We start from the raw sequence: 26692 nt of genomic DNA, 5'->3' as shown, positions 1-26692 counted from the left end.
ATTTTTTTTTATGGTCTTAAAAATAAGCTTGTATGTTTACATTACACATCTACCAAGAGATTGTTCTGATTTACAAAATACAGAAATATTTTCTTACTTAGTTTTCTGAACACATTTTAGACTTTATAACAATGTATTTACAAAAATTATGTAACATGTGTACTGCCATATTTATATAACTGATGAAAGAAGGGTATCATTAGAAGTAACTAGACAGTACTGTAAATCTACTGTAATCCTGCTTTGCAGAATACTGCACGACGGAGATTGAGAAGTGAGAGCTCTTATGACATAGATAACATTGTGATTCCCATGTCATTAGTAGCCCCAGCTAAATTAGAGAAACTCCAATATAAGGAAATACTTACTCCAAGGTACGTATACTTACATCTTCATATTTTTCCTTCTTCCTTCCTTCCTTAATAAACTTAAATTTTCAAAGTGAAGTTCGAATTTTAATTAATCAAAGGAGGATCCTTCTCCCAGTTCTTTCATAGCCATGGAGGGGAAACGGTGAAAAAAAAAAAAAAATTACTCATGCCTTTAGAAAAAGTGTTATATAGTATCACGTTTATTTCTGAGTTTTTATTAAGATTTGGGAATTCCTAGACTACTTTAGCATTCTTAGTCTTTATTATTCAATGTCATTTAGTTATCTACTGTGTATATGACACTAAAAGGCACTTTAGTGACATAAAAACTATAGCAACAAATAATCCTTGCCCTTAAAGATACAGGTGTGACATAAGTTGCAAAGAGTTTTGCCTTTTCATGGGGTATTCACACTGTAAGACAGTAATACCTGTGACCAAAAAAAAAAAAAAAAAAAAATGGTGATGTATTGCCAAGTCAGCAATAAACACATTCAAAAGATGAGTGGGAAGGTCTGGGAAGTCACCCATGAAGGAATGGGAAGGTGGAGACGGTATTTACATAGCGATACCACAACAAAGGCACAGGACAAGTGTGTAAGGTTTAGCCAGATACTGTTTTGTGCAGGTTGATAATGGGAGGCTAGAAACAAAGTTAGGTCCAGATTGTGGAGGTCCCTGAATGCCATACGCAGATCTGCTCCCTACTGGCAGTAAAGTTAGCCCAACTTTTTAGAAATGATGAGTGCAGTTTCTTAAGAATATAAATATGACACCAGGAAGTAGAGACAGAAAAGGTTGCAAACAGAGACAGGTGGGTGACAATTTCAGTTAATTGCTATACATCTCTATTCTAATTTCATAATTTCTTTCATTCATAATTACCTTGAGGTATCAAGAACTCTAATATTCTATAAGAGTTCTACTATGAGAACTCCTATAATCTGTGGATACTTGTTGCATAAGTAATGAGTAACATTTGTGGCTATGATGTTCTATAGCAAAAATATATTTCAACTTGCAATGGTAGGCTGGAGCTAGCTGGCTGAGTAGATAGTTAAATATAGAAGACTTCTGTGAGCCAGTTATTAAACTACGGATGACTCAAAAGGGGCTATGGTAGGTATTTTCACACCAAAGAAACTGGCAAACATACAAACCAGGGTTTTTTTCCTTCTGTTACTTTTTGGCCAGGCCAGGTTTATCAGCATACCACTAACTTCAGTCAGTACATAATTATGATGTATAAAATGCAGCTATACAGAACAGACTATTCACCATAAAGCCAAAAGTCACGTCTCATTTTCTCTTTCATCCTTTACTCATAATACAAATATTTTTCTTTTAAAAAAATTAAGTATTAAAACACAATTTGAACCATGAAGTGCCAAGGAAAGAAAATACTAATACACTTAGCTGTGCTTAGAGTATAAAATTGCCACAGTTAGATAAATAAAAGCTGTTTAACATTGGTTTTTCTCTTCAACAGCTGGAGGATGGTTGTTCTTCAGCCTTTGGATGAATATAATTTAGGCGAAGAAGAGGTAAGCTGCCTTTCATTTAATGGGATAATTATACATTATGTATAATGAAACCTGCTTGCTTTGACATTCAGGGAATTAAAGGAATATATAAACCCTTTAACTTACACTGATTTTTTTTTCCTTTCACTTATGAAAAGGAAGTTCTTTTAAAAGAATATTCAAAAAATGTTTTGTGCAAATTTGACTACCAGCATAATACACAAATACACAATAATTTAAAAAGCCAAAAAAAAAAAATACAGCATTTGTTTATGAGTTTTTGAGATACTGAATTTACATGAATATCCACATTCATTGTCAGTATTATATTTTTCTGCATGAGATTAGTCTCACTCATTATTTTAAGGTTTAAATGCCATTTTCAGAATCGTAGGGCCAATTTGCTCTTCAGTTTGGAAAATTTCAGACTTTAAAAAAGTAATGTGGTATATACATCATGTAATACCTGTAGAGTCTAGGGTGTAAGAGGAATCAGACATTAATGTTTCTGTAGTGAAATATTCATAGTTGAGTTGGATAAACACTAAAAATAGCCTCACATCATTACAGATCAGGCTATGTCACCAAATGAATTCTGAAAAATTTGTTTTTGCAGATTTTTGGATTTTGGAATTGCAGGTAAGGGGTTGTGAATATGTATGGATAAAATTTTATCAAGATAAGATTATAGGGAAAAATACTTTATAACCAAACTAATTCCAAAGTGATGGTCTCTAGAAGACACTGTTGAAGACACTTAGTTTCTGTCAAGTAACAATCTTTCTATGTCCAGTGGTCACGTTTTTCAACTACCAAAATTTACCTTTTAATGCCCTTTCCTCTTCTAATGTATTCTTCCTCATTTCTGAATGATCCTAGCCAAGAAACCCAAATTCTTTAATACCACAACCAAGGTAGTATTCCAGGTTCGAAACCTAGATAAGTCATTCCTTAAATTAATTCTGATTTAAGCTAGTTTTATACTTTTCTTTGATATTAACATCTTAGAATAGTGTGTCCTCCACAATCCATAAAAGCTCTTGAATGAACAAAGCATTAAGACTACTGGTACTAAGCTATGGCAAATGGAAAGCACTATGAACTCATTTGTAGTCTACCGAAGTCTTCAAATATGAACCAATAGTAAACAAGTATTTTTAAGTTTTTTGAGGTGGGAGGATCGCTTGAGCCCAGAAGTTCGAGGCTGCAGTGAGCTATGATAGCACAACTGCACTCACTACAGCCTGGGCAACAGAGACCCGTGTCTAAAAATAACAATAATAAAATAATTTTAAAACATTTTTGACTCCCCTTTTATAGGAATTTGAAGTTCATCTGATAACATTTGTTCTCTCAACTTACACAGATAGCATTTTAGTTTGCTTCCTACTGTTTTCTACATGAGAAACTCTTTGAAACCTTGAAACTCGATCTTGTATTTCTTTTTTTGAGACAAGAGTCTCACCCTGTCACCCAGGCTGGAGTGCGGTGGCACGATCTTGGCTCACTGCAACCTCCGCCTCCTGGGTCCAAGCAATTCTCTGCCTCAGCCTCCCAAGTAGCTGTGATTTCAGGCACCCACCACCACGCCCAGCTAATTTTTGTATTTTTAGTACAGACAGGGTTTCACCATCTTGGCCAGGTTGGTCTTGAACTCCTGACCTCGTGATCCACCCACTTTGGCCTCCTAAAGTTCTAGGATTACAGGCGTGAGCCACCGTGCCCAGCCTGATCTTGTATTTCAAAATGTTTCTGATTAAAGCAAAAATATTTATTTCTAATTCCAGATAGAAGATCTTTCTGATGAAGTCTTCTCCCTAAGGCACAAAAAATATGAAGAGAGAGAGCAAGCCAGGTGGTCACTATGGGAGCAAAGCAAGTGGCACAGAAGAAACAGCAGGCAGGTTATAAATTTAAAACCCCAAACCATAGAATTCATGTGAAATGAACAAAACCTCTGCATGAGTTTTTGGTGAGACCACTGAAAAGGAAACCATGATGTTGTAACATCAGCTATTTGTGCACCAGAAATAAAATACTACACAGAATGAGCTTGTATTCAAAATATATTTGAGCTAATTCTATAATGATGAAATTAGTTTCTGTATTTTACTGTTTCTTACATTGTCAGCCTCAGGAATAGATTTAACTAACAATGTGAAAATTCTCTGTATATATGAAGTAGTTCATTTCAATCTACTTTAATAATGGACCTCACACTGGGGACTGGAGTTTAGGTAATCCATTTTAACATCACTACTTCTAAAATATGTTTTTTTTTAAAAAATAAAAAATTTCTCAAGAAACCTGTTTAGTCTAAAATGCAAAAAAGCCTAAAATACTTTTAGAAACACAAATGAGCTTTGAGGGAAGGGGAAGTAAATCAGACATTATTATTATGTGAGAAAATCCCTGTTATTTTATATTTATTATACATTTGATCATTTTTAAAAGAGCCAAAACTCAAAAAGCAAGATTGTGTGAAGTCTGGTAGTCGTTTTAGTTAAGGAGTATCTTTTGTTTAATTAGTCAGACAAAAGACAAAAACAAACCAAATAAACAGCAAGAACACCCCTCCCCCTATTATAATTCGGTAAAATATTTCATAAAGTACTGTTTCATCCTCTGAGTACGAAAGTAATAAATAGCACCAGAGGAATTTTTAAAAATCTTTGGGCAAAACTGTTTAAAGTTACCAAGTTAACTTGACTCAGTGATACCTTGGGTTGTTCATAAATTTTCAAGACCTCAAAAAATAACAAATAATTGTGTTTTCCTGATTTTCTTGCTAGACCTTACAGTAAAAATGTTGAAGGACATGACTTGCTTTTGAAAGAATACCCTAATAACTTTAGTAGCAGTCAGCAATGTGCTGCTGCAAGTCCTCCTGAGCTTCCTTCAGAGAACCAGGATCTGTGTGCATATGGCTTACCTTCTTTAAATCAAAGTCAAGAAACCAAGGTAAGTGCAATATATATGATTAAACTTCTCATTCCTTGCCTTTTAACTACTTGTTTGTAGAAACTACTTGAAAAAAATTAATTTTCTTTATTACATCATTACATAACAAATTCAATAAGATAGTTAGGTAGAGAAGATCTGTATTCCAGCATTTTGTGTCCACTACTAACTACAGTCACCTTGTGTAACAAGTCAATACGAACCTCCAAGTACTCATTCATCTATTAGAGAATGGAGTACTATCAAAGTTTCATTACAAAACAAACCTGATTGATGAAGAATAGCACCTGCTACATGGCCAACGTTAGCTGCTATTTCTTTCTCCTCATATCTTAAGATTTTTACATGCCTCACCACAGACCCAGTTCCTACCTTAAAGGTGCTGCTTTCTAACACTGCATCCATAAAATTCTTACACCTTTCTTCATAAATAGACACAGAAAAAGATCTAGATCTAGAATGGAATGGAGATTATAGAATTAACAGGCAAGTTGCAGAAAGCTCAGGAAAGAAAAAGTTAATAGGTACCTTTAATAATGAAAATGAAGACATTGTAGAAGTATATCAAACCTGAGAACACTTTCCCAAAGTGCTCTTAGGTTGGAAATGAAGACCACTGCCTGTGGCAGCATTTCCTCTTCTTGGCAGAGGCAAAGTAAAGAAATGAATCCCAAAAGTCACTCAAGAATTCTCAGTATATTCCCTTTTGAGTTGCTATTTAAGTTGAAATGAAAAATTGTACAGTTATGTGCTAAAAGAACAGAACAATAATTATTACAATATAGATATGTACAGATTACTTGTTAGATGAATTTAAACAAAACACATTAGTTGAAACTTAACTGAAAATGTTTCCCCTTTCAGTCTTTGTGGTGGGAACGACGGACTTTTCCACTGAAGGGTGAAGACATGGCAGCCTTATTATGTGAAGATGAAAAAAACGATCGGGTTGAATGGTCAAGCACAGTTTTCCATGGTGAAATCTTCGGTACCAGTGTACCAGAGAATGGCCACCATCCAAAAAAGCAGTCAGATGGAATAGAAGAATACAAAACCTTTGATCTAGGACTTACTAATGTTAAAAAAAATAGGTGACAGGGAACAGGTTAAGAAAACTATGTAAATGTAGGAAAGATGGGAGGAAATAAAGCCCTGTTCTGGGTCTCCCATCCCCTCCAGAATAAGAGCATGTTCTGCATGTATTAATCTTTTATGCTGTTTATGAAACAGGCAAGATAAGTCTGTTTTTCCTTCTGGAACCACAAGGGTAACCAGCTTTTCATCTACAGACAAGTGGTAGTCATTTGTGTTTATCATGCAACTTACAAACACCAAGATATTAATTGCTGCAACTTGATGTCAAATCACCTTACTGGGTAATTTTTAAGACTATGTACCCACACCATACATACATACACATATATACAAACCTGTGCGCCAAGTGACAGCTATTTTTTTATATACATGGTAATTCATTAAAATTGCCTTAATATTAGAATATACAAATATGTGTGTATAAAATAAACATACACACACACATCCCCCTATGTAGTTTTTGAAACACTGGCAATGACCGACTCCCCTTGGAAATGCATGTATGAACTACCCTATGAAATGTAAGCTGCAGTATAGATAAAACACAGGTTTCCACTGATAAAAGACATCTGAACATCTTGAATATAGAGATTAAGTTTTTTGTTGTTTTTTTGTTTAACATGTTTAACCAACAGTAGAAGTTATTTACAGAAATTTATATACCAGATAACACAAAACTTCTTTATCCAAAATTATTGATCTCTTTGGGACTAAACACAGGCTACTTTCTGTTTACTCTTAACAAAATAAGGCAAGCAAATTTGAGTTAAATATTGGTGCAATTTAATACTATCACATCTTTGAAAACTCAATTTGAGTTTTACCAATTAATGTGTCTCATGAAGACACCAATTTAAAATGAGCCACAAACAGTGAAGTCCTATCAGTATAAAATTTCAAAAAAAAAAAATGATTGTATTTCTAGATTAGCAAGAAATTAGTAATTCTGTCTGATTTCTATTTCTAGCTAATTTGGTCATTCTTTGCCATAGCTTACTCTATTCAAATAGACATATATTCTTGCTTGCATCCTAGATTGGGAATTAAACATTTTCAAAAAACAAAGCTTCAATATTTGGATACTAAAGAGTATATATGAAAGAAAATTCCTTTTGAGGCTATAAAACCATTTTTTTATATGTGAAAGTTGAGGACAATTTATATAAATCACTTTTTGTCATGTAAAAAGGTTATTCAAGTTGTACTACCCACATAACTGAAAATATTGGCCATTTGGCCTAATCTCTGAGATTTGACACTAAGTTTTTGTTAGAGATTGGAAATTATACTAGTCCTTTTAAGGGGTAAAAAATCCAAATTCAATACTGACAAACTTTTGCTTGTAGTTTTACTGTACATTTATTTTTAAAGAAAAAGAAAACAAAAGCCAGACAAACCCAAGTTGTCCAGGCAAATAAACTCAAATCTTTGTCATGTCTGATATTATAATCTTCTATGTAAGTTTTTTAATTAAAGTTATTTCTATATACCTTGTGTTGCTTGTTATTAAATGCGACCTACTCATGGCACAAAGCTTTCCTAAGCTGAAATAAAAACAAACATTAACAAATTTTTACCTTGTAATGGAGGAAGAAACCCAAGCAAGCTCTAGTCTAAGCTCAACTGTTAGCATTCTTACTTTTTGAACCTTATTTCTCAAAACTTATAGTAGCCTCAAGAAGTCTATTGATACTGGTCCTGATATTTCTTGCCATATTTATAACACAGCAAGAGTATTTACAGGAATGAAATAGCTGACACATATTTTTAGACTCTCTATAATTCAAACAGTTATAAATACTTAGTTTATGGATTGACTCTGCATCCTGTCATCTTTTCGCCTACCTGATCTTTCTTGGAATAAAATAATATATCCTTGGTGTCAAGATCCATAGTTCCAGAATATTCTCAGCCATCTGGTTCTGCTACAGTGTAAAATTAGACTGGAAATAAGACAATGTTAAGTAAAAAGCTTCTTACCTAACCGACCTCCCAAGGGCTCCATTTGTAAAAGTACAGACCAGAAATTCTACCACTTCCTAGATCCTTTCAGGGTACCATCCTACTACTGAGCATTAATTTCTTCATTTTTTAAATGGGGACAAAAATACCTCCTTTATTATTACCACTTACTTATAGAGGTGATTTACAGATTTAATGAGAATATATCAAAGTACTTTATAACTCACGAAATATAAACTTATATAATGCTATCTACTTTGTATTGAGCATATTCTAAATTCTGGGACTAGTACTGGAAACTTTAGGTATATAGTGTTACCTCTTAATTCTCAACACAACCCCACAGTTGTTATAATTACATTTAATGTATAAATGAGTTAGGAGAAATGCAAAAAAGATTGGGTGATTTGTTAAAGGTCCAGCTAGAAAGGGGCGGTCAGAATTCAACCCAGTATTACTTCCAAACAGAGGTTTTACTTTTTCCTTTCTACTCAGAGCTAACACAACAGCACTATTTAACATCCTTAAGAATGGTGGGGAGGAATCACTGAATAATCTGCTTTGACAAAACACCCTGATAAAATCTATGCTTGTATTTTAGAACCCCTGGGTTTCATACATTGTTTTTATAGTTTTCACACATCAAGTGTAAGGTTAAAAGTGATAGATTTTAAGAACCAAGAATATGGTATGCCATCCCACCCAAACTTATAAACAAATCACAAATAACATGAAATAGAAAAAAACCATAAAGACTTCCTTTGCTTTTGGAAAACAGCTGAGAAACAACAAAATTCTTTTCAGAAGTACAGACAAAATTTGTTTTTGTAGTGTAGTCAATATGCCCTCCTTAGGCATTAAGACACTTTTCTGTTTGTAACCTTAATACAGCCGTATTTTTACTCTTTATAAAAATCAAGTCTCTCAATAAAAACAGTATCTTACTCACTACTCATTAAACTGCATCACTAAAAACATAGTTATACACACCAATTTCTAACCTCTTAGAATATTCTGCACAATCAGTTTTAATCACTGGAATGAATAACTGCTCAAAAAAGCAGTGCAGCTTCAATTGCATTATGATTTGGTAGTCAATATTCCTGTTTTCCAGTAAAAGGGAGATTTCATGAACAGAAACATTGGGCTCCTTATGGTTTCATCGATCAAGAGAACGTTTCTGAGCAGCTTCTGAGCAAACATTTCTTAATAGGTTGATCACAGATCTGGGGTCTTCACTCCTCATAATAGCACTGCCAGACACAATCATGTTAGCTCCTGCCTGGAAGAAGTAAACAGTTAGGTTACGCCTCAAAGGAAAATGGAGAAAAACCTGAAACAGAATTCCTGGACTAGAATGTCTACCCTTGCATCTGTCAACATTTCAATCATATGAGAGCCACTTTGAGATTAAGCACACTTAAGCAATCTAGTTCAATAAGAAAAATTTAAAATGTTCACAAATGAAGATGTGAGATTATTTTTAAATGTGTCTAAGAAATCATTGACCTTTCTGGTAAACCAACTCTTAATAATCTACATGGTATCTTTGCTACTCTTTAGATAAGGTTTAAAAGTCTTTACTCCTCAAGCCCACTAAGGTTTTTCCCAATACGCACCAATGCTTTTATTAGTTACTTAAAAAAAAAAAAAACTTTTATTCTTAATTTGTGAGTGTGAAAGGACAATTATTGCTACCATGTGAAATTATCCATAAATTACGGCAAAATTAAAGTGATTTCTCATTTTTGTGTCAAAAAATGGAATGAATGTCTCTCTTTATACTTCATTGCATTCCAGAATGGTTTTGAAGTGGCTTTAACAAAGTTTTTAACATATGTTTAAATATGGAAGCAAAGAAATTAAAAAAGAAAAGCTAAAAAATTGGGTCCAAATTTAACTCTGAGCTTCCTAGGATTTGATTCGAGGATAGAAACCCAATCTGCTTTGTGATTCACTGCAAGAACAAAGAGGGAGAAGTGGGAGAACCACAGGCTGAGGAAAATTTTTCCAGACAGTGTCACTTTATGTATGACAGCATTTCTAACAATATTCCTCACAGAAATTATAAAGGTAAGTTTTATAGGGTTAACACTGCAAATATCTCTTCAGTTAACCCATTTATGCCTAGTGTTCCATTATTGGAATGCTAAGCTTGTGGGAGTTCTTCATATCCTGCTGTTTAAGATCATCACCAAGGTCTGATTTTTCACAAAAATAATTTGCAACCTCTGGCATAAAAGCAGAGTAGTATACTGGCAAAGCACAGTTTGTACAAAGCAATTCCACAAGCAGTCAAAAGGATATGAGCTCAGTCATTATCTGCCCAGCCCCTCCTGCATAAGTATTTACTACTGTCAAGCTTTTGATGGGTATATATCAAGCAGAAAAGTGTGAGAGTTATACAGAACCTGGAAGCAGATACACCACACTGTGAAAGAAAAGCAGGTCATGTGAGTTTTATTTTAATCACTTGTGGTGCTACCAGGAGGGCTGGCATCCTCGGGAGCCTGACTATGCTAGACTAGCTATCTGAAAAAAAAGTAAAAAAAAAGTTTTTATTTGTAAACAGATAGCCAAAGAGGTATACAGAGACAGCCAAAGGGGTATCAGGGCTAAATTTTAATCAAAAATGGTTCTAGCAAGTTCTTACAAGGAACAACTAAGTAATATATAGGTTCTAAAGAATAACGTAATAATTAGGTCAATTAGATTTCTCTACTTTTATCCCCCTTGGAGATGAGGTATCTTTTAATTCCATATTTTGGAAAAATTTCTCACTTCCAAGGCCCTGGAACTTAATGATCTTCCAAAGGGCTGAAATTCAACATATTATTTTTTAAAAAAGAACTTTCTTCAGCCTTCCTGAGACAACCAGGATTTACTATTTAACGATTTATGTGATTTTAGAATATCCACTTATGGGCCGGATGCAGTGGCTCACATCTGTAATCCCAACACTTTGGGAGGCCAAGGCAGGCAGATCACTTGAAGTCAGGAGTTCGAGACCAGCCTGGCCAACATGGTGAAATGCTGTCTCTACTAAAAATAAAAAAAATTAGCCAGGCACGGTGGCAGGTACCTGTAATGCCACCTACTCAGGAGGCTGAGGCAGGAGAATCGCTTGAACCCTGGAGGCAGAGATTGCAGTGAGCAGAGATCACACGACTGCACTCCAACCTGGGCCACAAAGACAGACTGTCTCAGAAAAAGAAAAAAAAAATCCACTTATGGCTATTTTCCTAGTTGTACATGTGAACAAAAAATACTCTTCCAAGAAAGAAAGTCAACTTAGGAACCATAGAGGGAATCGCTGGCCCATGAGACAATGTCCTGGAGACATACTTGACAGGAAATTGGTCTAGTCAGAGTTGAAGAGCAATCTCACCTCTGCACACTTATGGACAGTGTCAGGACCTACTCCACCATCGACCTCTATATCCAAAGATGGGAACTGGGTCCTCAACCAGTGAACCTAGATATATACATGAGGAAATAAGTAACTCCTAAAGTGGATATGTTGGTGGGGGTGGGGGGGTAGACAACCAAATAAACAAAAAAATCCAACAGCCAAAATTAGCACTTGAAACTCCAATTGTCTCACACAATAACTATACCAATACAATATATTACCGGGGAACACTTGGTTTTTAATAGCAAGCTTTGTTCTATTTGGCAAACAGCAATCTGTAATGTCTTTATAGAGACTGTGTGTCATGGAAAGAAGACAGACAAATCCTCAACAGTCAATGACAACTTCCAAGAGATTTAAAGGTTACAGAGATAACAGTTTCAAAAGAAAATTTCAAGACTCCTAGGCGTGGTGACTGACGCCTCTAATCCCAGCACTTTGGCAGACCAAGCAGGGAGGACAGCTTAAGCCCAGGAGTTCAAGACCAGCCTGGGTACACAGTGAGGCCTCCCCTCTATTAAAATATGTAAGAATTAGCTGGGCACGGTGGTGTGCACCTGTAGTCCCAGCTACTCAGGGCGCTGAGGCAGGAGGATCTCTTGAGTCCACGAGGTCGAGGCTGCAATGAACCCTAACTGCATCACTGCATTCCAGCCCAGGTGACAGAGCAAGACTTTGTCTCAAAGAAAGAGAAAATTTCAAGATAAAGATGTAATACTTCTCTGATTTCCAAATCAGAAATCCATTACAGCATTTATTATATACTGTATCAGAATGATCTGTAAGCATCCCCATCTCCTCACCTTCAGAACAGGTCATGCCTAAATATATAAGCCTTTCAATAAATGCTTACTGAATAAACACACGGTAAAAGTCTCACCCCAAAATCAAATACTTCTTTTACCTTTGGCATCATATCTTCCATGAATTTCTGCCCTCCAAACCCCGGTTCCACTGTCATAACCAAGGCCATATCTATTTGATTAGCCCATGGTGCCAAATACTCAACTGAGGTTCCTGGTTTGATGGCAAGGCCAACCTGTAACAGACACAAATATGCTATATCACATTGACATTTACAATTCCCTCTGTATTACATTATTGTGGCACAGCAGGCCCAGTAGAAATATCTGTTCTTATTTTTCAAAAGTTAACAAGACTATTAAATGTAAGTATTTCCAACAAGCAGTAGCTTTCAGAAAATATTAGTGGAATATATAAATGCTATTTGACAAAGAAGTTAAATCCTGGCATCATAGATGAAGAACAGCTGCTAAAGTAGGCAATGGGCCCTGACTGTGCCACTGCACTTCAGCCTGGGTGACAGAGCAAGACTCTGTCTCAAAAAAAGAGAAAATTTCCTGTTTCCAGCAAATCTTTCCCAACTGAGAGTGAACGTTACAAAACACTCTCATTCCATTCCACCTCAAATCCAATGAAGGTTTCTTACCTTCATTCCATTCTCTCGAATATCTTTAATCAAAGCCCCTGGGTTCTCAGTAGCCTCGAGATGAAAGGTGTACTGATTGGCTCCTGCTACAGCCATTGGCTTTACCCACTGTTCGGGCTTGGACACCATCATGTGCATGTCTAGAAAGAAAAGACACTTCAAAATATTACTGAAAAATACCTGGTTCATGCTATTGGAAGCCAACCTGTATGCAGTTTTTGCCACTTCGGATATGAACTCTTTGGGCATCACACAAATCATTATTTCAATAGTTATAATTCAGTATAGGTAGTTTCCTCTTATTCTGAAGACAAAGATTTATTTAAATTCATTTACAAAAACTCTTTTCCCACAAAAAGCATACAGTGCTGTATATAAAAAGGTAACATCTAAAAATCAGGAAATCTAGGTCCAGGTCCAGGAAATGCCACTCTACAAAACTTAAAGAATATATCATATTATCCATGCAGACTAGTTTCCTCTAGGAAAATTAAGTGATTCTTTTCATTTCTTCTTTCAATTTATTGAGCAATTACTGCACTATTAATTATTCTAGGTCCTAGGGTTAGAGCAAAAACATGAAACTCTCCTGTCACAGGGATTACATTCTTAATGGGACAGTCAAACAATAAACAAAATAAGGAAGTAAAATGCACACTAGATAGGCAGTTAATATGGCTGGTGTGCATGAGGAAGGAGATACACCAGTCAGAGGTCAGGGAAGCACGTAGTGAGGAGAAACCCTACGGCATTCTGCAGGCCACTGGGAGAAATCACCACAGTGAAGTGACAAGATACTATCCACTGAGGAAGCTACGATAGCAATAACCCAGGTGAAAAATGATGGCAGCAATTCAGGATGGATATGTTCTGAAATAAGAGCAAAGAGAGCTGTGGATGGATGAGATGTGGAGGACGAGAAGATCCTCCACGGATAGACAGATGAGAGGAAAACAAAGATGGCATCAAGGATTTTGGACTTATTAACTAGAAGAATGGAACTGCCATTAATTGAGAGGCAAAAGACTGCAAGAACAAATTTAGGGGGAAGGACATGTTGACTACAAGAAACCTGATATCCATCCTAATGCTAAAGCTTGATCCATATGAACATATAAGGTGAAAATGGGCATGGCCTGCTTAAAGATCTTGACTTAAATCATAACAGCATTTCATGAGAAGGAGAGGGCAGCTTAAAACAAGCTAAACCAAGAAATAACACTGTGAAGCATCCTGTGTTTGATAAATGTAGTGAGGAGAGGTTTTGAGTTTTTTATTTTGCTAGAGGAAGCACATTTCTGATACAGCCAAGCTATACTTCAGAAAAAAAAATTCTAACATTCCAGAACAATTATGAAATACAACAAAGCCTTTAAAAAAAAGTCAGAAAAAGAGAGTATAAAGCTTGACTAATAAAGTCAAGATTAACATTTGTATTTCTAATCCACCAAAAGTAACTGTATGAGAATTTTTTTTTTTTTTTTTTAAATAGAGATGAGGTTTCACTTAACTCCTGGCCACAAGTGATCCTCTCATGTTGGCTTCCCAAAGTGCAGGGATCATAGGCATGGCCCACCACACCCGGCCTAAATTAGAACACATTTTAATAGGTAAAACTTTATTCTTTAAAAAAAGTATTAAATCTGGTGTTTCTTATTCTTTGAATTATAAACAAGGAAAATTCAAGCTGGTTGAAAATACCTACTCTATTCATTCCGTAAGTTACCAGACTGCTAGCTATGTCATCCTTACTCAATCTCTAGCATCCAGTAATCACTAGCAACCCTCAATGGAGAATTTCTATGTGTTTAGGGAGTCAGTAGTTCAGCAAATCCGTGTACAGTTAACATTAGATCAGCAATTCTCAAACATTCTATTATCATTCTATTATCATCTATTACAATCATAATCTATTATTCATAAAATTGGTCAACAATATGCTGATCAAAAAGAATCTAAGTTCTATTAAATTCTAAGTTACATTAAAAAAAAACACTCACTATATATGGCTAGGTGTGGTGGCTCAAGCCTGTAATCCTAGCACTTTGGGAGGCCAAGGCAAGTGGATTGCTTGAGCCCAGGAGTTCACACTCTTAAAAATTAATAAAGACCCCAAGAAACTTCTGTTGATATGGGTTATATTTATAGATATTTAATGTATAAGAAATTCAAACTAAGACATTTTAAAGCACGTAATTTTTGGCGGGTACGGTGGCTCACACCTATAATCTTAGGAGGCTGAGAAGGGAGGATGGCTTGAGCCCAGTTTGAGACCATCCTGGGCAACGTAGTAAGACTCCTTCTCAACAACAACAGAATAATTAGCTAGGCATGGTAGTGTGATCCTGCAGTCCCAGCTACTGGAGGGGAGGGGTGAGGTGGGAGGACTGCTTAAGCCCAGGAAGACTGAGGCTTCAAGGACGTATGAAGGCCACGACTGCACTCTAGCCTGGGCGACAGAGCAAGACTGTCTCAAAAAAGATACCTCTATTACATATTAATTAAGAGTGGTATTGTTTGTTTTACATTTTTGCAAGTCTTCGGTGTCTGGCTTAATAGAAGACACCTACATTCTCACATCTGTTCCATATCCAATCTGTTGTAACACAGATGTTTTATGATTTACAGTGGGGTTACATCCCAATTAACTCATCCTGAATTGAAAATACTGTTATGTCTAACTGCATTTAATATACCTAACATACCAAACGTCATAGCTTAGCCTAGCCTACCTTAAATGGACTGAGTGGTAATTTTATAAAGGTTAGCTGCAATGCGCACTCTGTAAACCCTATCAATAAGCTTTTCATTCTTTGTTACATTAAAACCCATTGTTTGTCTTGTATTTTGAATGGGTATTTTAAGTACTGATTTACTGAGTTATACACATCTTACAAATAGTGACAGATTTCATTCCATAGTACCCCAAAATTACATTTGTTAAAATAACTACAGATCTCATCAGAAAAGCTTGTTAACTGTTGGGACGCTATCAAATCCACAGTGGTAAGATACACAAGTTCTTCAAAATTCTAATTTTGGGAACAAAAACTGACAAGGTATCTTTCCTTGAAGAGACAGCCTCATTTAGTTAACATTTTTTAAAAGTCATTAAAATAGCCAGGTCTGAAAAACCATAGTTTATCTGTCAGTTGTTCTTTCAAATAAACATAGTGTTCTGGAGGAAAGCAGATAGTTCAGATCATACCTCTATGGTACAAGTAGTTTTCCTTGAGAAAACCATTATGTTCCAATTCCAATATGCAGCAATGCAGCACAAGTGCTTTATATGCACTTCCTACTTTGTCACACAAAGTATTAAAAAGGCATGTATTCAAGGACCAAGATTTATTAATTTGTACTGCTTCATCAAGGATATTTATTGCAAATGCATGATGATGAAGAATATAACAACTCCTGATATAGTCCCTGCCTTGAGTTGGTTAAGGCACAAGCAAACTAACTCATCAATGTTTTTGAACCATCAGTAGAAATAATGGCAAATAATTTCCTAGTATTATGAAAATAGTTTTGATATACTCTCATGGATGACCTGCAAGGGTCTTAAGGAATTGTGTGAGTCCTTATACAAAGTACTTGAGGATCACTGATTTAGACAATAACAGGAACAGACTTTTCCCTATCACTTTATTTCTTAGACGTTTATTTCTACTCAACATGAAAACTGAAGAGTTAAGAATGTTAGCGTTACATATACAACACAACATGTAATCTTGGTCCTAGAATACATTCATGTATCAATTATCCAACAACCAAAATCCAAGAATTAAACAAATGTTTCTTAATATAAAAAACAAAGGTAGCTGGGCTCAGTGACTTACACCTACAATCACAACACTTTGGGAGGCCAAGGCAGGAGGATGGCTTGAGCCCAAGTGTTCAAGATCAGCCTGGGCAATACAGGGAGATCCCATCTCTACAAAAAGTAAAAAAATAAAAATAAAAATAAAAATAGCCGGGTGTGGTGGCACACACCTGTAGTCCTAGCTATAGCTGCGGCGGGAGGACTGCTTGAGCCCAGGAGTTCAAGGATGCAGTGAGCTATGATTGTATCACTGTACTCCTGCCTGGGTAATAGACGGAGTCTGTCTCTTAAAGCAACAACAACAACAAAAAGCCAAAAACCGAAAAACAAGGGTCACAAAACCCAAACATTAAAGTAAATGGATTTATCTTTCAGATAAAATTCTAGAAATATTAATTAGCAAGTTTATCAACAAATTAAAAACAACAAGAAAAAGCAGATTGTGTGTGGTGGCAGCAACACAGGATTGTTAAAAGGAAAGGCACTGACAGGAAATGATATAGACAATAGTATGGTGTGACAATGGGAGCCCAAATAAAAGGGAGCAAAAAGGAAAAAAAAAAGAAAGCATTAAAAAAATTCACACAACAAAGCCAGAAGCGAGGATTCTGGCCATTGATTGTACAGTGGGAGCAAACAATGCTCTGTATTTCACCCACCTCTCACGGTCATGAGAACAACCTTAATACATAGGAAAAGTCATGGTATCTGCTATATAAGCTAACTATGGCTTAAAAAAAAGTTTAGATAATCAGAGGACTATATCCCATTATCTGGAAATTTCAAAATGGTGAACATATTGGTGGAACATTGTTTCCTTATGCCACATAAATGAGGTAATAATGTACATTTTCTTTGGTGTACTCAAAGTAGATGGATCCTATGCAGAGGCTGAAGACTGTATCCAACTGAATTTTCTGTGATATTGGAAATGTCCCATAGCTGCACTGCACAATATGTGACTGAAGACTTGCAACACGATTAATGTAAATGAGAAACTGAATTTTTAAGTTTATGTAATTTAATTTAAAAAAAAAATTTTTTTTTTTTGACATGGAGTCTCACACTGTCACTCAGGCTGGAGTGCAGTGGAATGATCTCAGCTCACTACAATCTCCACCTCCCAGGTTCAAGAGCTTCTCATGCCTCAACCTCCTGAGTAGCTGGCATTATAGGCGTGCGCCACCATGCCTGGCTAATTTTTGTATTTTTAGTAGAGACGGGGTTTCACCATGTTGGCCATTCTGGTCACGAACTTAAGTTTATTTAATTTTAGTAGCTACATGTGGCTTATGACTACCATAGCGAACAGCACAGAGTCCTTCATAAAACTGGTCAACAATATGCTAATTAAAAAGAATCTAAGTTCTATTAAATTCTAAGTTACATTTAAAAAACTATTTAGGCTAGGCGTGGTGGCTCAAGCCTGTAATCCTAGCACTTTGGGAGGCCAAGGCAGGTGGATTGCTTGAGCCCAGGAGTTTGAGACTAGCCTGGGCAACATGGCAAAACTCAGCCTCTTTTCTTAAAAAAAGAAAAAAATAAATAACACTACTTAAAAAAACGTGTACAATTTCTCATGTTTAAGAGATCTGACAGGTGAGACATTGCTAACTTAATATAAATCACTTGTAGGCCACTAAGTAATCTTAAAAATCTTAATTTACATTGTACTACGACATTGGAGTGAATATTTAGGCACCACTTGTAGAAAGCTCCAATTTGCACAAAACAAATGGCTTCTGGACCATAAATCAACTGATTCATAAACTCATTTAACAATCACACTGAGCCCTGATCATGTCAATGCTTAGCTTTGGGAAAACCACAGTAAATAAAGTGGATTCGATCCCTACCCTCAGAGTTTACAGTCTAATAAAAGTCATCGCAGATCAAAGGAAGTTCTCAGAGGAAAACCAACAGGTGATAAGACAATTGGATAAAGGTTAATTTGGGAGAGGGTGCTCAAAAAGGCCTCTCTGAGGAACTGACAAATGACCTGAGGCCCAAAGATGTGGCAGCCAGCCAAGCTACTACCTTTCCACACAGATGAGCCAAGGCCCAGAGGCAGGAAGAAGTTTGGCTTGTTACTGGAGTCAGGCCAATGAAGACCCAGCATAGGGAAGTTGGGGAAAGGGTGCCAGATGAACTTGGAAGTTAAAAAAAATCAACCATCCAGTTTTCCTTTACTTGAGCAACACATCCAGCTTCAGATGGCATAACACCCACTTACCAAAGAAAGGGTCCTGGCCTAGCTGCTTTCGAAGGCTTTCTACCACAGGGTGACCAAAGGTGATGTTGGGAACAAAATGCCTACAAGACAAACAAAATCTACTCTGAAAATGTTTTCAATTCAGTTTCTGTATCTCTCTCAATATGAATTCTGACACGGGTTGAGGGGATTGTGTGCAATGTTTTCCAATTTAATACTTAATCATCAGTATTAAATAACACTAAAAATACTGGGTCATTTTGGTTTTACCCGGTAATGTCTTCTTGACATTTCAACAAATCATGTCACATATATTTTCATAATGATTTGACTCTGTAATTCACAACCCACAACAGGTAGAAATGGAGAGATGACAAAATCAGAAACCCTCAGGCTTTATGACTTGCCCAAGTCACACACCAGTTAGTAAGTTCTGGACTCTTAACACTGATCTGAATCCTAGTCTGTCTCAGGAGGCCTGTGACTTCTTCTAATCACTTCTATCACAGGGCATTAAATGACAGTTTCTTTAAACCTTCTTAAAGATGACTAATAAAGAAACGTGATGTGTTTATTAATAATGACCACCTTTCACTGAGGGTTTACTACATGCCAAGTACTGTAATTTACTTCACTTCATCTTCACGACAGCCTTATAGAGTAGATGCTATTATTATCCCCTTTGAAGAGCACAAGATAAATAATATCCTTAAGTATCTCAGTTAATAATTTGTGAAGTGGATTCAAATTAAGTCTACCAGCTGGGTGCAGTGGCTCATTCCTGTAACCCCAATACTTCAGGAGGCTGAGGCAGGCAGATCACTTGAGGTCAGGAGTTCAAACCAGCCTGGCCAACGTAGTGAAACCCTGTCTCTACTAAAAATACAAAAATTAGCTGGGAGTGGTGGCATGCACCTGTAATCCCAGCTACTCAGCAGGCTGAGGCAGGAGAATCGTTTGAACCTAGGAGACGTTTGAACCTAGGAGACGGAGAGTGCAGTGAGCCAAGATTGCGCCACTGTATTCCAGCCTGGGCAACAAAGCGAGACTTATCTCAAAAACAAAAACAAAAACAAATCAAGTCTACCAGACCCACGGTATTTATCCTTTACGTTACTCCAGTTAATCTTTTTGTTCTATCACTAGTTTACTTAAATATTTAACAAAACCAGGGCCAGGCACAGTGGCTCACACCTGTAATCCCAGCACTTTGGGAGAACGAGGTGGGTGGATCACAAGGGCAGGTGTTCAAGACCAGCCTGGTCAACATGGTGAAACTCCATCTCTACTAAAAATACAAAAATTCGCTGGGCATGGTGGCGTGCATCTGTAATCCCAGACACTCGGGAGGCTGAGGCAGGAGAATCGCTTGTACCCAGGAGGTGGAGGTTGCAGTGAGCCGAGATTGCGCCACTGCGCTCCAGCCTGGGCAACAGAGCAAGACTCTGTCTCAAAAAAAAAATAAAAACAATAATCATAATAATAAAATCTCCTATATGCAAGTACCATACTAGGTGCTTCAGAATACTGTTTTGTAAAGAAATATGCTCCAGTTCCTGTTTTTCCTAGGAGCTTACCATCTCACTGGCAAGAGATGACAGAGATTGACAGCTAAGGACTCACCAGAATTCACAACCCTACTGCTATCGTATAGTTGTCAGTGGGATGTCAACTCAGTCAAACCTTCTCATGCCCAGTTCCCTTTACATTCAAGTGACCCATGTGACTTTACATCCCAGTTCCCTGTTCCCTTTACATCCAAGTGGCTTATGTGACTAACTCTCACCACCGGACTGTGAGTGCAAGTAACGTGTGTCACTGCAGAGTCCGGAAGGTTAAGGAGAATTCTTTTCCTATTGCCACTTTACCCTTCTGCCAACAAAGCCCTTACAGAATGGAAGAGACACAGAATGGAAGAACACTCACACTGAACTCTTACATGAGGAGAAACTAGAACTAAGCTACTGAAATCTGGGCTTTGTTAAAGCAGCAGGTATTATCCTATATGAGGATTACAAGAAAAGCTATACAATAACAGGCAGGTAGCATGTGATTATAGACAAAATATACATAAAATAAGAGCAAGTATTAGAGAACATTAAGAAAGAAGTTCATGAGATTTACAAAATAGGATTCATAAAGATGGGAAAAGAAACAAAGGCTGAAAATGAAGCAAAAGCAGAAACAAGCAAGTTATAGTCAAAGACGTGGAGAGTGGTATTGACCAACTTTGGCTAGTGTGAAAAAAAGATGGGAGGTGGGTAGTATCACATTAGAGGCGTCAAAGGCCAAGCTCATTGTCTGGACTTTTGTCCTGCTGGAAATATGAAGTAAGATCTTAAAGCAAGAAATATTAATAAATAAGATAGAATGGGAAATAAATTACAACAGGGTAGGTAATTGCAACTGCCACTTGGTAAGTGGCAAGGAACACTAAGAATGACAAAACAGGCAAAACTGATCGGATCCGTTAAATGATTAGGTGTGTGGGAGGGGAGTTAAAATACAAACTATGTTTAAGGCCTTACAGTTAAGATGACAGGTAGAATGACTGTTAATAAAAACCAAACTTATACGTGGGCCACACACAGTTCTAAAGACTTTCTATATATTAAATCATTAAAACCTCACAACAACCCTATGAGGTAGGTACTTTTATTAACTGTATCCTACAGATGAGGAACAGAGGCCCAAGGTCACACAACCAGTAAGCGCTGGGGGCGGGAGTTACACATAGGCACTACGGCTACCAAGTCCAGGCTCTTAACTACTATGCTCATCTGTCCCTATAACAACAACTAACGAAACAAATGGGGAACAAGTCTAGCGGAGAAGAGATTCAAGAGAGAGAGGTAAGGATTCAGGACACATCGGAGAGGGACAGGTAAGGCGGATGGGTACAGACACTTTCACTCAATAACACCTTGGTCTTTGGAGGTTTAATTTCTATCATTAAAAAAGTGATTCTACCATTTGCCTGAGCAATGATTGTCAGGGCTGTGGATAAGATGTATGTGTTTACTTAAAACTTGAAATAAGGGTCACAGAAGCAGGCAGTAAGGTCTACCGAATGCTTTACAACTCTGGAGTTAAAGATTTGAATTTCACATACTGTTCTTTCATTATGCTGTGTAGTCTGGGAAATAGTTTTGTTGTCTTAACAGTAGGTTTCATTTATCATGAAAATAAAAGTATAATATCCACCTCCCGAGTAAACACGAGAACCAAAAAAAAAAAAATACACTTCTACTTTTTTGGGAAAACCTAAACAAAACGTATAAAAATACTATCCCTACAGTTATGTGACTTAATTTGTGCTTCTGAAAATCAATTAAATGCTAGGTTCACAAAGTATACTGGAAGAACAAAAACGCACCAGCAGTCTCAAAAAACCCAAAGGCTATGCTGAGCCATAACAAAAAAGGGCTACAATCCTAAGCATGAAGTCAGGGTGTCTCAAATTCACCAAACAGTAACCATGAGAGCAGTTCTAATGTATTTAGTCTCCACCTCAGCCTACTGACTCCAAAGAGGACCAGGAATCTGACTTTTTAATAAATGCCAGAGGGAGTTAACAGACCAGCTTGGAAAACACTTAACTATTTCACTTTAATGGAGAGAAACTTCATTAAAAATTATGCTTCATCATTATCTTATTCTGCCTCTTATTCCTTTATTTTCTGGAGTCGGTTAACTGTGAAAGAAATTAAATACAATAAAAAGGTATCCCTTTCTCCCAGGGACTCACTGGAATTACACTATAATTTTTGTAATACAACGATACAATTTTCTCTCTCACATTCCATCATCACTCCTAAGCTTCACTTACATAATTCTAACACAATCTACTGCAGCCAGATCAAGCCATTTACCCTATCTCCCAACAACGCAAAGATGGTAAGAGGAGGATTAGAGTCGCTATAAAAGGTACAGGACTGTAACTAGAAAACAATCTTCCTATAAAAGGTACAGGACTGTAACTAGAAAACAATCTTCCTGTGAATCAGGAATCACAAACTCAAATGCTGCTGGGGGTTAGTAGATAACATCAAAGAGCAAAACAGAGCAGATAGGGAAAGGCGCCAAATGAAGTACATCCCGGATGACTAAAGGTGACGCTGCCCCTGTCAGCTCCAGCGCGTGTCACCTTGTAAGACTGAGGACCCAGTGCTGGAAGTCTTTGTTTTTTTGTTTTTTTTGTTTGTTTGTTTTTGTTTTTTTCCCCCAAAAGTGAGAAATGCAGCAAAAGTCAGAAATGTGAAATCGTCCTAGTTTTAAATCCTGGTAGCTAATTTAGAAATTAGTTTGCTAATTTAGAAATTCTTTGCTCTGTTCCCACGGTTAGGATGAACACATTCTAGTCACTGTCCTGTCATGATGTATTTATGCTTTCTAGTTTTTTTTTCCCCAGAGAATCCGCTTGTCCTTTGTTTCACATATCCAGTCATGCTAGTGCTCCATCTTCCACAGTACTCCGCAAACCGGTTTCCGACTTTCTAAATGAAGAAATTCAGTTGTAACCAGGGGAGAAATTGGAGGTCTCGGTGGGGAGGAGACTAGAAAACAACAAGCACATCCAAAGTGTAATGTTGGATGAGATTTTAAAAAGGGGCCAGGAAAAAAAACCATGAAGGCAGTCCTGAGGGGGAAGGCACATTGTGGCTGCACTTTCATAGCCCTAGCCTAGTAGACACCACAGCACATCACGTAGGGGCCCTGGCACCAGCTCTGCCGGCCTCTGCTGAATCTGGTGAGACATCAGGGAAGAAGCTGAACCTCCCTACACTGGTTTTCTCCTTTGCAAAAGGGGAATAAAAACAGCTTTTAACTCAGAAAGTAGAGAAGATTAAAAGAGAAATAATTTTAAAATTGTGTATGCAGAATTCAGTTTCTCCAAACCAAAGTACCTCCTGGCAAAGGGGAAGAGGAATAAATAAAAAACAAGTACTTTTTAAAAATTTTTTTGTTCCCAAAACTCTGATCCATTTTATGGATCCAATTTATCTTATTGAGCTCAGTCTGCCATAGAGCTGCGAGGGGACAAAAGTGACTCCTGAGAGACTCCTCCTATTATGATTAAGCCATTCATTCATTCAGCCAATGATTACTAAGCTCCTTATGGTGCTTTTCCAGCAAAGAATACATAGGTGAGCAAAAAGAAAAAAAACTTGGCTTTCAGGAAGCTTACAGGGGAGCAGGAAAGACATGAAATAAGTTAATAACAATAAGTATACAGTTAACAAAAATAAGTATACAAATTATTAGTTGCTTTTTTGAGGCCAAAGACCATTCCCTGTAAACCTAGGACCCACAGAAAGCATTTAATTTGAGACAACACAAGTTGCTGCATTGCTTCCAACCCTGGCTCCACTATTTACAAGACCACTGTCAGATGACTTAACCTCTCTGTGCCCAACTCCTCGCTGTCAAATGCTGGTGGTAGTAACATCAATTTCAAACGGCTGGGTGAGTTAATTCACACACAAAAAACGCCAGAACGGAAATAGTCAAGTGCTCATAAACATTGCTATTATGGTTATCATTAATAATCCTGACTGGTGAACTGAAACAATTACTTTCCCCAACCATTAACTTACTCAAACATAGTTTAATTAAAACCAAATTGCTTTCTGTGTCAAACAGATTCACAAATACACATGTAGCTTATTCCATCCTGTGACCCTCTAGGTGTTTACTCTAGCACAAAAATGTAGCTACTTATTTTTGAGGTACACACTCAGGGTATTACCTGTGACAGTTTAAGGCTTTCAAGCAAAGGTGTTAAAAATGAAGTAAATAAGTACAATTACATATAATGGCCAGCTAAAGGCCAACCTTTGTGAGAGAGAACATTTATTAAACTTTTTACACATTTGGCCTATTCTTAGTACTCTATGGCCAAAGTTTTGTCATTATCAGTTGGGTGGACTCCTAAGGTAACTGAGTAAAATGCAAAAGAGAAACAATACATTTAACCACATAGAGCAATGGAAGATAAAATTCTTCAAAGTCAGATTAACATTAAAAAGAAAAGGAAATCATCATCTTTTGAAAATAACACCAATTTGCAAATTGAATGAGGAAACACAGGGTTTTTACCTATTTAAAATAAATTTATTTTTCCATCCCCACTCAAGATAATGGCATTTATGATTTTTATAGTCAGTTAACAGTGGGGCTCAGAGAACTACTTGGCAAACCCAGGAAGGGCCAAGCTGCAAGTCTGTCACAATCTTCTGTAATCTTGAGGGAGTCTTACTATTTTCTGTGGGGTTGTTTCCTCATTCTATCACCAACTTCAGAAACTAATATCCTGATTCCAAACAATATTATGTGCTGTATCTACAGTGCTTAAAAATTACTTACAAAAAACTGACCTCCCTGAAGAGCAGGGTGCCTGAAGAGAAAATAGGAAATCAGACTTTTAATAATGATGTAACAATTACAGAGAACTTAATATACGCCAGGCACTGTAAACCTTACATGTACTCGCTCATTTCATCTTCCAAAGATGCCTAAGCGGTAGGTTCTATTAGTAGTTCCATTTTTCAAATTGTGAAACTGAAGCTCAATGAGGTTAGTGGCTTGTCCAAGGTAACCCAGCAAGTGGCAGAACTCGGGAACCTCGCTGCAGGTGCCAACTTTAATCGTTACAGAAGTCTGTCTCCCCAGCTTTGCCACTAACTAGCTATATGAGCTTGGGCAAGTCATGCTTCTCCCCTTGGGCCTCAGTTTCTGTAGCTGAAAGTGAAGAAACGTCCTAAAGATTTAGGTCGCTTCCGGGTCCTAAGTGATGGAAGACCACACGTTACGTGGGGGGGGAGGGGAGGAATTGAGGTTTGGGATCCGGCCGCAACCCAGGATGCCGCGACAGTTCTGCTCCTGCCAGAGCCTCCAGGGGTCCTACCCAACTCCCCTCCTAGCATCGCGTTCAGAGTGAGGCGCTCGGTGGCACAGGGACGCGGTACATCCAACAGGCACTAAATAAAGGTGCGCTGATCCCGCCCCCCGCGCGGCAAGCCCGACCGGAGCCCGGAGGAGTTACCCGTCCATTACATCCAGGTGCAGATAATCGGCCCCAGAGTCTAGCATCCGGAGGCACTCGGCCCCTAAATTGGCCAGGTCGCTGTTGAGGATGGACGGGCCAATCTTGCAGCCCGACGCCATACCGCTGGCTCCCCAGAGCAAGTTACCCCACGAGTCCCCCGGCAAGACTAGAGCGTCACTCCGATTGGGCGGGCAGTTTTGGCCCCGCCCCTTCTCCGTACAGGCTTCCGGACTGTACGGGAAGCAGCGACTCTGCGATGAGGAAGTTCCGCCTCCTCCTGGCGTGAGGCGGTCTCTGCTGTCCGCCTGGGGCGGGGCGTGGCACACGGGAGTCGTGTTCCTAGTTCTGACCTTCCTTCTTATGCTGTTTGAATCTTAAAGTCCTCGCAGCACTCAAGGCGTTTCTCAACCTTTTTTCGCTTTGCTTCCCCTACAGTTCCTTCTCCTCGGTTCTTGACTTCACATCACCTTTTGTTTCTCCACCCTTTGCATATGCGTTCCTTTCCTCTCCAGCGCCTATGCTGGCCCTTTAAAACAACAATTAAAAACCTTCTTCCCTCGTATTTCTCTTAGAGCTCTTCTTTTGAGCTGGAGGAACCCTGGCTCTGCTAGATACTAGCTGGGTGACCTGGCAAGTCACTTCTTACTTAGGTTTCCTCATCTGTAAAGACAGTGCCCAGCTTTAGGGTTGTATTAAATGAGTGAAGCCAGATAATGCGCCCAGCAGGATGCCTGGTGCTCAGTACAAAATGGTAGTTATTATTACCCTCTTTTTCTGCCTCTGCACTTCCTCCTTCTTATCTTTTTTGTTTTTCCCTCTGTTGAGGCTCAGA

General features: G+C 37.7%; 2 protein-coding genes across 9 annotated transcripts in view; one reads left to right on the top strand and one right to left on the bottom strand.

Moving 5' to 3' along the window:
* Positions 1 to 8139, top strand: part of KANSL1L (KAT8 regulatory NSL complex subunit 1-like) — a 139660-nt gene extending 131521 nt beyond the window's left edge. Inside the window, exons 11-15 of the mRNA XM_011966531.1 lie at positions 250 to 374; positions 1861 to 1915; positions 3682 to 3794; positions 4687 to 4855; positions 5720 to 8139. Coding sequence (XP_011821921.1) covers positions 250 to 374; positions 1861 to 1915; positions 3682 to 3794; positions 4687 to 4855; positions 5720 to 5950 — 693 coding nt within the window. The 3' untranslated portion in view covers positions 5951 to 8139. The remainder of the gene's footprint in view (positions 1 to 249; positions 375 to 1860; positions 1916 to 3681; positions 3795 to 4686; positions 4856 to 5719) is intronic.
* RPE (ribulose-5-phosphate-3-epimerase) lies at positions 4296 to 26078 on the bottom strand. Of its 8 annotated transcripts, XM_011966533.1 has the most exons (7): positions 25858 to 26072; positions 18834 to 18913; positions 12775 to 12914; positions 12229 to 12363; positions 11301 to 11387; positions 10995 to 11092; positions 4296 to 9194 (listed from the first exon to the last, which is right to left on the bottom strand). In XM_011966533.1, the coding sequence occupies exons 1-7, from the start codon at positions 25977 to 25979 to the stop codon at positions 9179 to 9181; spliced, it is 678 nt and encodes a 225-aa protein (XP_011821923.1). In that variant the 5' UTR covers positions 25980 to 26072; the 3' UTR covers positions 4296 to 9178. The 8 variants fall into 8 exon arrangements, with proteins under 8 accessions (XP_011821923.1, XP_011821925.1, XP_011821924.1 ...); XM_011966535.1 differs by lacking the exon at positions 10995 to 11092 and having other exon boundaries at positions 4296 to 9190; XM_011966537.1 differs by lacking the exons at positions 10995 to 11092; positions 18834 to 18913 and adding an exon at positions 25190 to 25209 and having other exon boundaries at positions 5551 to 9194; positions 25869 to 26078.
* Between the last annotated feature and the right edge of the window lie 614 nt (positions 26079 to 26692).

This window comes from Mandrillus leucophaeus, unplaced genomic scaffold (genome assembly GCF_000951045.1).
Source record: "Mandrillus leucophaeus isolate KB7577 unplaced genomic scaffold, Mleu.le_1.0 Scaffold763, whole genome shotgun sequence".
In the NCBI taxonomy this organism is placed as follows: Eukaryota; Metazoa; Chordata; class Mammalia; order Primates; family Cercopithecidae; genus Mandrillus; species Mandrillus leucophaeus.
The sequence above is the reverse complement of the archived record's forward strand: the minus strand, read 5'-3'. Positions and strand labels throughout refer to the sequence as shown.